This window comes from Prunus dulcis, chromosome 6 (assembly GCF_902201215.1).
Source record: "Prunus dulcis chromosome 6, ALMONDv2, whole genome shotgun sequence".
Taxonomy (NCBI): domain Eukaryota; kingdom Viridiplantae; phylum Streptophyta; class Magnoliopsida; order Rosales; family Rosaceae; genus Prunus; species Prunus dulcis.
In genome coordinates this window covers 25,105,924-25,118,265 of record NC_047655.1, presented here as the reverse complement: position 1 = coordinate 25,118,265, position 12,342 = coordinate 25,105,924, and the positions used below count along the sequence as shown (strand labels likewise).

Genomic DNA, 12,342 nt, shown 5'->3' with positions numbered 1-12,342 from the left:
CTCGCTTGTCTTGATTGTTCACAGAATATCAATTGAAATTGGAACCATGGTTGGTTGGGACAAGTTGTGGCATTCCATGTAGCAAATTGCAAGCTGGTCCTCCAAGAAGTGCAATTCCTTCCAACTTTCACAATATTCCCAAGTCATTCTAGTTGGCTTAAAATTCCATCTTGATCAGGATTTGTTCAGATATTCTCCCAAAATTCCAATCCAAGTGGAGACATGGAATTTCAATCCCTTTAGAGAGACTTTTAATACAAATGTTGCCTATATATTGCACAGAACATGTATACAGTTGGCAAAAAAATTCCAAAATGGCTTGTACAGAGGATTGGGGAAGAAGCCAAATGCTCCAAAGGCTTGCCAAGCAGCTTCAGTTTTACAAACCACCCTCAGTGCTGGACGAATTGGAGGACGATACCGACGACGGTATAGGCTTAAGCTCTGGCATCAGCTGCAACTCTTTAGCAGTTAGAAATGTAAAGTGTTCTTGTGCCAACAATTTGAGGGAGAGAAGAGCAGCTGTCCTGATATGCCTCTTTGAGGGTCCTGAGGGTGAGCTAAGAGTTATTCTTACTAGGAGATCCATGAAGTTGGCATCACACCCAGGTACAATAAAGAAATTATATATTCTCACTTTGTACACATGATAAATTTATTACTGGTCTCAAATTAAATGGACTTGGCCATGGCCACTAGAAATTTTCTAAGTTTGTGTTGGAAATTACAGGAGATGTGGCGTTGCCGGGTGGCAAAATGGAGGAGGAAGATGCAGATGAATCTGCAACAGCACTGAGGGAAGCCATGGAAGAGATTGGCCTAAATTCAGGCCTAGTTCAAGTTGTTGCAAAACTAGAGTGCTTTATGTCCCAGGTAGTAATATGCTCATTTTTCTACTGAGATACAGGAACGAATCGTACGTTTAAATGTGACATTTTTGGCCTTGTGCAGCATTTAGTCACGGTTGTCCCAGTGATAGGACTTGTAGCTGAAATAGAAGATTTCAAGCCTGTACTTAATCCCGACGAAGTTGATGCTATTTTTGATGTTCCATTGGAGATGTTTCTTAAGGTTACTGTTTTTCCCATACAAAAATAGATAATTGCAGAACACAGGTCAGATGGTGCAGAGCATGTCAATTGTTGTTAACAAATTAAACACTAAATCTAATTTCTGTGAAATGCAGGAAGACAATCACAGATTTGAGGAGAGAGAATGGATGGGTTGGAAGTACATCCTCCATCTTTTCGATTTCGAATCAGAGCAAGGACAGTTTCTAATTTGGGGATTAACTGCAAGCATTTTAATTCGAGCGGCCTCTGTTATCTACCAGCAACCTCCATTCTTCCAAGGACATCTCCCTGACTTCCAAAAACTGCAAAAAGCCTTGCACAATGTGCATAATGTTAATTCAAATGTTCCATGAGAATGCTACTAATTTGAAGAAATAAAAAAACAATATAGATTCAACTTCCATCCGTCTCATGATTTTATTATTCATGGAGCTACAATTTCTTGGAAAATCCGACATCAATTAATGTCATATGAGCAGACTTAAATTGGTTGGTCCCTTTGTACATGCTCCGTACGCATCTTGACCCGTCAACTTTGTTGAAACTTCAGCACACTTTCATGGTGGTGGTGGAAAACCAGCTGCTCAAGCAACCAACCCTTCGTTTTTCCAAGTCTCAAGAGTAATCAAATATTCCACCAGTCAAAGTCCAACGTCATTCCCATCTGAAGTCCAATCATCAATTGTGTAGCAAATTGGCAAAACAAAAACAAAAACAGAACCTTAATATAAAAAACAGAAACAGAAACAGAAAGTGAAATTTCACACGAAGCTACCAAAATGAGTTCAGATCACAGAGCTTAAAAGTCCATGCCTTTTCGTTCTGTTTACATCTACCAAACAAACCATCTTCACAAAGGGGTTAAGACTAATAAAGCCAAGAGAAAGCTCTTATCTTAGTGATCTCCAAAATTTGGCCATGGCCATAGCAGGTGCCTATAGTGAAACAACCCCAGCAGTGCCCGACTGGCTAAACAAAGGCGACAACGCATGGCAGCTCACAGCAGCCACATTTGTAGGCCTACAGAGCATGCCAGGTCTTGTCATCCTCTATGCCAGCATAGTCAAGAAGAAATGGGCAGTCAACTCAGCTTTCATGGCCCTCTACGCCTTCGCCGCCGTGCTCATCTGTTGGGTTCTTGTAGGCTACCGCATGGCCTTCGGCGACCAGCTCCTCCCGTTTTGGGGTAAAGGGGCACCTTCTCTAGGCCAGAAGTTCCTCATCAACCGTGCCAAAGTGCCCAAAAGCACTCATTTTCGCGACGATGGAACGGTGGAGACCAAAATGGTTGAGCCCTTTTATCCCATGGCCTCGCTTGTCTACTTCCAGTTCACTTTTGCAGCCATCACTCTTATTTTGCTGGCTGGCTCTGTTCTTGGGCGCATGAACATCAAGGCATGGATGGCTTTTGTCCCTCTTTGGCTTATCTTCTCCTACACTGTTGGAGCCTTTAGTCTCTGGGGTGGAGGCTTCCTCTATCATTGGGGTGTCATTGACTACTCCGGTGGCTATGTCATCCATCTCTCCTCCGGCATCGCGGGTTTCACTGCAGCTTATTGGGTATTAATACATCGCCAATCTAAATCCTCTGCTTATATTTTCTCTGCTGATAATTAAAAACCGCGACTTCATTTTAGACATATGCACAATATCAACACAGAAATTAAACATCACATATGATCTTTGGACCAAAGTTTATCTTGGTTTTTTTGGATTTCTGGATTTTGGACTAATTAAATTTCTTGGTTTATGTAGGTTGGTCCAAGGTTAAAGAGTGACAGGGAGAGGTTTCCACCAAACAATGTCTTGCTCATGCTTGCTGGTGCTGGGATGCTGTGGATGGGCTGGTCAGGCTTCAACGGAGGGGCCCCTTACGCTGCAAATATTGATGCATCAATAGCTGTTTTGAACACAAACATATGTGCAGCTACAAGCCTTCTTGTGTGGACGTCTCTGGATGTCGTCTTCTTCGGCAAGCCATCAGTGATCGGAGCGGTTCAGGGCATGATGACGGGGCTTGTTTGCATCACACCTGGCGCAGGGCTGGTCCAGTCGTGGGCGGCTATAGTGATGGGCATGCTCTCTGGTAGCATTCCTTGGGTTTCCATGATGGTCCTTCACAAAAAGTCTGCCCTATTGCAAAAGGCAAGTTGCTACTTTCCAACACTTGGTCTTGTGTTTTCATTTTTTTGTCATGATTTTTGGCATTCATATGATACACATTGTGTACTTTAACTATTTAAAAAAAAAAGAAAAAAGAATAACATTTAAAATAATGTTATTATTTTAGCTTTCTTTTTTGTTATTATAATAAAATAATAACATTTAAAATTGAGAGCCTAAATTATTATAAATTATTATAATTTACTGAGAGGGAAAATTAAATTCAGATAAAACGAGAGATATGTTTTTTTAACTAACTGACCTAACCTATATTTACGAGTTAATAAGTTTTAGTTCAACTAATATGTGATGTGAGAAGAGAAGAAGATTTTAGCATAGAAAGAAAGGAAATAGCACTCGCAGATTCGTTTCAAATATTCTTTACTTACTTTCTCTCCTTTTTTTAAATATACATTTATCTTATCAATGTTCAAATTTTCTCCCGCAAAGTCAGCACAAAAATCATAGCATCCATCATTCTCCACTATCTTAATTATATTCATTCCCTTATCCTATGTACTTTATCAAGTGCATAATTGACCCTAATGAAATAGCCACCACCACCGGATTAGTCCTCCATGCCCTTTTCTTGTTTGACCAAAATGCAGAAAATATCATAAATAAATTGAAAAATTCATGAAAAATATTAATCTTAGTAGTATCATTTTTGTGATTATTTACAGGTGGATGACACCCTAGGAGTATTTCACACACACGCAGTGGCAGGGCTCTTGGGCGGACTGCTGACTGGGCTTTTTGCAGAGCCAGCTCTGTGCAGGCTTATACTGCCGGTAGGCAACAGCAGAGGAGCATTCTATGGACGCAATGGAGGAATGCAGTTTCTGAAACAATTGGTTGCAGCCATGTTTGTGGCTGCATGGAACATAGTCTCCACCACAATTATACTTTTGGCGATTAGGGTTTTCATACCTCTGAGAATGCCTGAGGAGCAACTTATGATTGGAGACGATGCTGTTCATGGAGAAGAGGCTTATGCTCTTTGGGGTGATGGAGAAAAATATGACCCAACAAGACATGGCTGGAATACATCAGTGTATGGGGAAGAAACGGCGCCGTCTCCATATATCAATGGTGCAAGAGGTGTAACCATTAATTTGTAGATCACCAAGTGCACTATATGATGGCATGTTGCATATGATCACTTAATTATTATGTACCTATATGTAACCTGTAAGTAGAAGTTTTGAATAATTTACCCCAAAAAAAAAAAACAGAAAAAAAAAAAAGGAAGTTGAAATTTGTGATTTGTGAATTGTGATATTATGTTTTTATTCTTGATGAGGTAAAACTTTTCGATATAAAATCGGATGATGTTTCCAATTCGCATATTGTAGTTTTTAATATTATACTCCGAACACGTGTTTGGCGAAAGATATAAAAAGTCAGCAAAAGCGGGTCCAAATTTGACTAACTGGACAAAGTAAGACTAATATTTGTTTTCTGTCTAATCAATTAAAGTGGTATTGTTAACAATCGCAATTGGTGTGAAGTTATTATTATTATCTTTTTTATTTTTTATAAAAGCAAATGGGAAAAAGGAGATTTGAACCTAAGACCTAGAATGTGGCGATATATTTCTTAGCTACTTGAGTTAGAGCATCTACAATTGGGGAATTCGGAGGTGTAAAGCCACTTTTACATCCCCTTTATACTTTCGGGGAGTGTAAATACATTTTTTGCTCCAATGGGAAAAGATGTAAATCTATTATGTATAATTGTTTTGTTTGTCTTAATTCGTTTTTGTGTTAAATTTGTATTTTATGTTTACTTTATAAATTATTATTTTTTTTTGGTATTAGGTTAATTTTAATTTTTCAAACAAATAGACCTAAAAATATTTAAATTCGGAGAAGATATGATTTCATCAAAAAACATTGGGGGGAGTATGAAAACCACAAATGAGCAAATAACATGTGAATTTTTTTTCCAGCAATTACTGTAGTCGTGAGTCCCAACCTTTTATGCTGACTTTTCTTCTCTTTTTTCGGGTGAATCCCGCCTGCAAGGGATGAAAAAATAGATGTAAATATACATTTTATTTTACATCCTCATGATGATGATATATATTTACATCCCTTTACATCTCCCCGTTAGAGACGATTCCGATAACAAAAAGTGTATATTTAACATATACCCCCATATACACCTCCCCACTGTAGATGCTCTTACTATGAACCCTTGCGGTGTGAAGCTGTTATTAGATTATCAATCAATAATTTTTTGGGTCGGAATATCAATCAAATAATTTGAAGTCATGAAAATTAGACACGTGTCCACATCCTATTTGTCCATCCAATCCTGTATTTCCAGTCAACAGTCAACAGCCTGGGTTCAATTTCTGAAGCAGTTGTTGAGAACAAGTTTCGCTAAAGGTGGAATCCATCACAAGGGCAGAGGAAAAATCTATGCAAAATAAAATGGTAGGAACCAAGAGGGTCTCAAGATAGAAGGTTCCCAAGTTCTAATCTTAATATGAGATGAAATATAAAAGCCAAGCAGCTTAACACGCAAAAAATAAAATCCAAAATATACCAATTCCATTTGCTCTAAGCAGATGGTAGTTTCCTTCACAGCAATAGACAGCAATTACAATTATACAGATCACGAACTGTCAAAGCGGGCACCAGCACCGAAAAATAGCCAGTTTGCATGCCAAATATTTCATGTTCCACAATAAATCTTGAAAACTAGAATGAGGTAGAGAAATTTTTTCGCTAATCAAAGTGTTCCCAGTCCTGATTTACTTCTGTTGAAGATGGCATTGGGGTTGGGGCATTCAGGCATCCCACTCCAGAGTCAAAGGTCTCCCATTTGGTTGTTACTGAGGCAGCATTGCTGCTGTTGTTGAATGGATTGCTGTTCCTCACCTTCAGAGTGTCCAGTGCATCCACAAAGTGCTGGATGCGTCGTACCTGTTCAAGAAAGTTATGGTATACAAGATCTCTAATGGTTACATGCAACTTCAAAATTTTGAAAAAGCCAATAAACAAACGATTGCACATTTACATGCTTGTTCAAGAAAGTTATGGTATATGAGATCTCTAATGGTACATGCAACTTTAAATTTTTATAAAAGCCAACAAACAAACGATTGCACATTTACATGCTCAATCTGCTGATAGCAGCAAATCAATTTAGGCACAGATAAGAAGCTACAAACTGAAGGAGATAAAGGATATTGAGACTCTAAACTCTAAAACACTTTTGGAGGCAGCCCAGTTGTCCTATCTTCTACACAAAATCGTTAAACATATGATTGTGAATGTCAACAAGGCAAGAGAGGCTGGCCGCACCAGCAGCACTTGTAACTAATTGGTACCTCTTCCCATTTATAACAAGGAGTTCAATGCTAATTGAGTTCATAGCTGAATCTCCGATGGTGGGCAAGGATTTAAGGGAGGAGGAAGTCTGAGAAAAGAGGAGGCGATAATAAATATTGGAATTTGGAAGACGGGTAGCTGATCAAGCAATGCTGATCCAAATCTGAAAAGCTCTAAAAGCAGAAACTAATGGACTCCCAATCACACAGACCAGCATCAACACACAGATAATGCTACTCTATGAAGGATATGGCATCACATCAAGCATAAAACACATGATGCCGAGCAATCAACAAAAGCCAAAAATGCTTTCATTCAGCCATTCTGTACTTGTTTCAAACACTGAAATGAAATGACCTCGCAGTGGAAGCCTTCAAGTCATTAAAGTTAGGCCTAGAGGACAAGTATAAACTGACTACAAAGGCAAATAGGTGTCCTATTCCAATGTACGACATATGTAATTGGTAAGATTTAACACATAGCACAACCAACTAACGGATGCATGAATGACATGCCGCAGGTGAAATATTTTGCTAGAACAATAATTGTGAAATATGTATGGTGTGCCACACACAATGCATTATTTGCCATGAGAACAAACAAAATATCTGGCAATTCCGCCATGAGAAACCAACAATGCTGAAAAAGACAAACCTCTGCCTTCCGTTGCATTTTTGCTTCCCCATCTGCTTTAATGCCGTCCAATTTCAGCAACTGCCTCATAAGCAGCTCTGTTGATGTGGCAAATTCTTTATCGGAAACCTTGGTGCCCCCACCAACAGCCACTTCCAAAGCAGCAACCTAAAAATTTTAACAAGCAATGTGAGTCCCATTGAAGCCTAACATTTGGGTAATTAAATACAATGGATACATAGACTCACCCTATCCGAGAGCTTGTCGACCTCAGCTCTGACTTCAGCAATCGCTTGAAAAGCTTTTGACATGTCACTGCTATTGACTCCAATCTCATCAGCATTGCTATTGTCTCCAACCTCTCCAGCGTTGCTTTCCCTCAACTCTTCAACCTTCTTCTCTTCGGGTTTCCGGTCCTCCATAAGCAGAACCTTGGCATTATCCTTCACACCCGCAATGTGCAACTGCTCCTCATCCTCCTTCTCTTTCCCCCTGAAAAAGAGCTTCTGAGCACTTGGCTCCAAACCAGCCTTCTGTGCAAGATGTATCTTCACATCCCCTGACAATATTTAAAATTAAAGCAAACACCCATCAATTTCGATTCAGCTAAGCATGATTTAATACTCTCGATCAACAAAACAATGCTTCAATCAATCATCATAAAAATAAAAGCAATCAAACAAAGTTGCACTAATACACTAAGAAAATACAAGTGAACTCAAAATTCAAAGTGAAGATGATTAAAATGGAGGATGTAATAGTGAAGGAAGATTACCGAAAGTGGAGTGAGAAGGAACAAAGAGCTCGTATTGGGCCTGGTGGGCTGGGCCGTGGACGACGTCGATCTTGATCATGGGCCCACGGGAGGAGGCGGAAGCAGAAGCAGCAGAGGCGTCATCGCCGTCTTCTCGCCTCTGGACAAGCATGCCACCTGGCCTCATCTCCCAGTCGATCTCGTCGTTCTGAACGGGTACTGGCACTTTCGGGTTCAGGTTCGGGTTCTTTTTCACCATATCTCGAAACGGAAAGTGTTGGGTGGGTTTTGAGAATCGGCGGTTAACGAAGGGTTTCTATAAATAGTAGTGGCGGGATTGATTGACTAGCGAGCGACTGAGTGAGGGTTTTTGAGGGAGAGAGATGATGATGGGGTCTCTAACGAACCGCGTTTCACATAGAACGGTTGGTCGGTTGGTTTCATTCCGAGTCCGACGTCAAAAGGGCATTTGAGCGGTGCATTTGTCATCACATATTAAAATCTCACGGTGACTCTAATTACACTCTCTCTTTTTTTATAAATATAAACAAAATCTGACTTTTCTATGTAACAAACGAAATTAAGATGTACATAATTTCTTAAAGCATCTTCAACTTGTATATCAAATAATTACACGAGCATGAAATGACAAGAATTAAAAGAATAAATTATTTCAACCGAACAGTCCAAATTTATATGAATTTAAAAGTAAGAAGTTTGATGTTAAAATTGACATCCATAAAACTTAATGTCAGATATTATTTTTACTATTTTTTAACATTATAATGCACTATAATGTATTCATCATAGGATCTCTATTTTCTTTTAAAATTTAATAAAAATAATATAATATTTGATATTTGAGTGAATTTAAAAAAAATTCAAAATGTCAAATAGCCACTTAAACCATTAAATTCAAATTTAATATTTTTTATTTGAGATGTCCAAATATCATTTGATACTTTTGAAGAATAAATTATTGCATAGGCCTTGGGTACACACAAGAGCAGTACAAAGGAAGTCACAGCCCGTTAAATATTCGAGGCCCATTAACTACAACCTGTCAACAATTTGAGGCCCTTCGTAGGGCCGTGCCTATATTGGCCCACAAGGTATCCAATACAACTACGCAAACAAATGAATTTCTTGAAGAAATCAGCTAAAAAGTATCCAATAGAACTACGCAAGGGCAGCTATTCTCGGTTTTTTTATATATAAAATAGTATAGCCGTGCGGCCATACTTGGTATTTTTTATTTTTTTAAATAAAATAGTATAGCCGACTGGCTATACTCTGTTTTATTAATAATCCTTACAAAATCGTATAGTCAGGCGTCTATACTACATAAATATAATATTTTAACAGTATAGCGGCCCAACTATAACTTTAAGTAGTATATTATGGATGACTCTTTTTTAATTACTTGGATTAGTAGTTATGTTTTAGTTATTATTTACTTAGTGAATATTAAAGAAAAAAAATAGAAAATTTGAATTACTATTTATTAAGTAATATAATTCATGAAGTTAATTAAAATATTTAATACTAATTATTTACTAAAAAAATAATAATTAAAATAGAATCACTAATTTAACTAATTAAATAAGGAAAGATATTATTAATTTACAAAAAAATAAATTAACTTCAACATACTAAGTTTTTTTTTTTTAAACCTCTCCCGACCAAATTTCGTCAGCACAGGTCTATCCCTGCGAAATTTGCCATATTAGACCTCTCCTGACGAAAATTTGTTGGCATAGGTATCTTTTGTTGGAAAATGTCTAATCCGGCAAAGTTTTGACGGCATTAACTTGTGCCAGCGAAATGTCGTAGGAAGAGATGTTTTGTTTTTAATTTTTAAAATATAAAATTAGTTTCTTTACTTTTATTTTTTGGCCAACTTCTTTAATTCAATATATGTAATTAAGTAATATCTTAGTCTTTTTGAATTACTATAATTAATAATTATATTTTTATTATTATTATTTTAGTAAATATTTAAATATGTTATTTATTTAATAAATAGTAATTAATTATTTTGTGAATTTTTTATATATTAAATAATTATTAAAATATAATATACTTAAAGAGTATAGAATTATTGTATTAATACAATAAGCAATGTGTTTATATAAGAACAAATTATACAAACTGCAAAATAAAAATAACACTGAAATATGTCTTATTCTTGGCGAACTTGAGTATGCTTCTACTCCAAAACGCAAAGTGAAAAAATGTCTTATTCTTTTTTATTTAAAGTTTGCTGTGAAAAAACCAAAAATTAAATTATTTATTTTTTTTGGGTGTCTTAATTAAATTTCCCCAAAGCCCAAGAGGGTCATTTATATGTGTATAAGCTTAAGTTAAGGGATCTTTTAAATATGCTTATCTGAGGGACACCCTTGTAGGGCCCACTCTACATTGTATTTCACTAATCCAAACCGTCTATTTTGTAGATACTCATTCAAAGATGATCACTACAAAAAATACTAGGGGTGGGCACTCAAACCGGCAAACCGGAAATCCGAGCCGAACCACACCGAACCAAACCGGAAAAAACCCGAGTTGACCAAAAAGTCAAAAACCGGTCAAAAACCGAACCGGACCGGTTTGGACCGGATTCGAATCCGGTTCCATGTCTTCAAAAACCGAACCGGGCCGAACCGAACCGGTGAAACTAAAAAAAATATAATTTCAATATATATTTATATTTAATGCTATATTTTTAATTTCATTAAAAAAAAACCTAATATTTATCCAAGTTCAATGTCAAAATATCTCTCTTTTCTCACTTTAATATTTATTAATTATATGAAATTGAATAATTTGTTAATTTTCAAGTAAAAAAAATAATATTTCAGTTGAGAATTGTATTACAAAACAATTTAAAAAAATAATTTTTATAATCCGGTTCAAAACCGAACCGGAACCGGAACCGGACCGAAACCGTTTCAAACCGAACCGGATGTTTTTGAATTTTTTTAATTAAAACCGAACCGAACCAAACCGCATGAATAGTATCGGATCGGTTCTAATTTGAGGCAAAAACCGGTCCAAACCGAACCGTGCCCACCCCTAAAAAATACTTGAATCCGATATCATTTGAGAATTCAATTGGATTATTGAAATTTTAGTATTTTCTTGAAGCACTGTGTTTATTGATTTTGTAGGACACAATTGAATATCGAAACGGTTTCCGATTTGTCTAATTTTTTGAAGGATGATATATAAATGTAGACTTAAAAACTAAATGGTGTGGATTGTTGAAACAATATTTGTAGGAGACTAAATGGTGTCCCTTCAATAAAATTATTTAAGAGATCCCTCTACTGTATAGCCGGGTGGCTATACTAGATTTTTTCTTTTTTATATATAAAAGTTAGTATCGCCATACGGCTATGCCTATTTTTGACATGTGGCGTCGAATCGCAAGGAGGGTCATCTTTTTTTCTCTGTATAAATTGTATTGCTTGGGGACTATATACAGTTTCTTTTAATTTTGTTTAAAAAAATAGTATAGCCGTGCGGCTATACAGATTTCGACACGTGGGGCCTTATCCTAAGGATGTACATAGTACAGCCATGCGGCTATACTTAGTTTTGTGATTTTTTGAAAAAATAGTATAGCCGACCGGCTATACTCTATTTTAATAATGTTTCTTACAAAATCGTATAGCCAAGCGGCTATACTCCACAAATATAATATTTTAACAGTATAGCCATACGGCTGTACTATGAAAATAGAATATTTTAAAAGTATAGCCGCCCGGCTATACCTTTTAAGTAGTATAATATGGATTTCTCTTTTTTAATTACTTTTATTTGTAGTTATATTTTAGTTATTATTTACTTAGTGAATATTAGAGGAAAAAAAATGGAAAAATGGAAAAACTATTTATTAAGTAATATAATTCATGAAATTAATTAAAATATTTCATACTAATTATTACTAAGAAATAATAATTAAAATAGAATTGCTAATTTAACTAATTAAATATGACAAGATATTATTTAATTACCAAAAATAAAATTTTAAAAAATTAATTGACCTCAACATACTAAGTTAATTTTTTTTACAAAAAATCTCTCCCGACGAAATATGTCTTATTCTTGGCGAACTTGAGTATGCTTCTTCTTCAAAATGCAAAGTAAAAAACATGACGAAAAATCATATGGGGCAAGCACCCTGAGGGGTGGGACCAGCACAGAGTTGAACGATATGGCTACCTTCGACCCACAGGGAATAAGAGGAGTCATTTTTTTTAGAAATCTTCTACAACTTCAAAGGTATAACCCCTGGGAATACTTTAAATCATATCAATTTTGGAAATCATATCAGTTTCGGAAATCATAAAAATTTATAAAAAAATGCTTATGG

General features: G+C 36.3%; 3 protein-coding genes across 3 annotated transcripts; 2 read left to right on the top strand and 1 right to left on the bottom strand.

Moving 5' to 3' along the window:
* Positions 1–314: 314 nt before the first annotated feature.
* On the top strand, positions 315–1,426 carry LOC117630542 (nudix hydrolase 15, mitochondrial-like). Its single transcript, XM_034363250.1, has 4 exons — positions 315–609; positions 731–873; positions 952–1,071; positions 1,187–1,426. Exons 1-4 carry the CDS (start codon positions 315–317, stop codon positions 1,424–1,426), a joined length of 798 nt encoding a protein of 265 aa, XP_034219141.1.
* A 511-nt stretch (positions 1,427–1,937) lies between these two features.
* LOC117633192 (ammonium transporter 2) lies at positions 1,938–4,496 on the top strand. Its single transcript, XM_034366901.1, has 3 exons — positions 1,938–2,633; positions 2,829–3,218; positions 3,920–4,496. Exons 1-3 carry the CDS (start codon positions 1,992–1,994, stop codon positions 4,355–4,357), a joined length of 1,470 nt encoding a protein of 489 aa, XP_034222792.1. The 5' UTR covers positions 1,938–1,991; the 3' UTR covers positions 4,358–4,496.
* Positions 4,497–5,703: 1,207 nt separating this feature from the next.
* Positions 5,704–8,463, bottom strand: LOC117632613 (BAG family molecular chaperone regulator 4). The gene is made up of 4 exons (XM_034366151.1): positions 7,986–8,463; positions 7,459–7,769; positions 7,232–7,378; positions 5,704–6,169 (listed from the first exon to the last, which is right to left on the bottom strand). The coding sequence occupies exons 1-4, from the start codon at positions 8,221–8,223 to the stop codon at positions 5,972–5,974; spliced, it is 894 nt and encodes a 297-aa protein (XP_034222042.1). The 5' UTR covers positions 8,224–8,463; the 3' UTR covers positions 5,704–5,971.
* Positions 8,464–12,342: the final 3,879 nt, after the last annotated feature.

What these genes read in the sequence shown, in the direction of transcription:
- LOC117630542 (XM_034363250.1), top strand. Translation starts at nt 315, where the DNA reads ATGGCTTGTACAGAGGATTGGGGAAGAAGCCAAATGCTCCAAAGGCTT. An exon ending in GAAGTTGGCATCACACCCAG is followed by an intron (nt 610 to 730) that starts GTACAATAAAGA and finishes TGGAAATTACAG; the next exon opens with GAGATGTGGCGTTGCCGGGT. An exon ending in CATTGGAGATGTTTCTTAAG is followed by an intron (nt 1,072 to 1,186) that starts GTTACTGTTTTT and finishes TGTGAAATGCAG; the next exon opens with GAAGACAATCACAGATTTGA.
- LOC117633192 (XM_034366901.1), top strand. Translation starts at nt 1,992, where the DNA reads ATGGCCATAGCAGGTGCCTATAGTGAAACAACCCCAGCAGTGCCCGAC. An exon ending in GTTTCACTGCAGCTTATTGG is followed by an intron (nt 2,634 to 2,828) that starts GTATTAATACAT and finishes TGGTTTATGTAG; the next exon opens with GTTGGTCCAAGGTTAAAGAG. An exon ending in AGTCTGCCCTATTGCAAAAG is followed by an intron (nt 3,219 to 3,919) that starts GCAAGTTGCTAC and finishes GATTATTTACAG; the next exon opens with GTGGATGACACCCTAGGAGT.
- LOC117632613 (XM_034366151.1), bottom strand. Translation starts at nt 8,223, where the DNA reads ATGGTGAAAAAGAACCCGAACCTGAACCCGAAAGTGCCAGTACCCGTT. An exon ending in TCGACAAGCTCTCGGATAGG is followed by an intron (nt 7,379 to 7,458) that starts GTGAGTCTATGT and finishes TAAAATTTTTAG; the next exon opens with GTTGCTGCTTTGGAAGTGGC. An exon ending in AAATGCAACGGAAGGCAGAG is followed by an intron (nt 6,170 to 7,231) that starts GTTTGTCTTTTT and finishes TTTCTTGAACAG; the next exon opens with GTACGACGCATCCAGCACTT.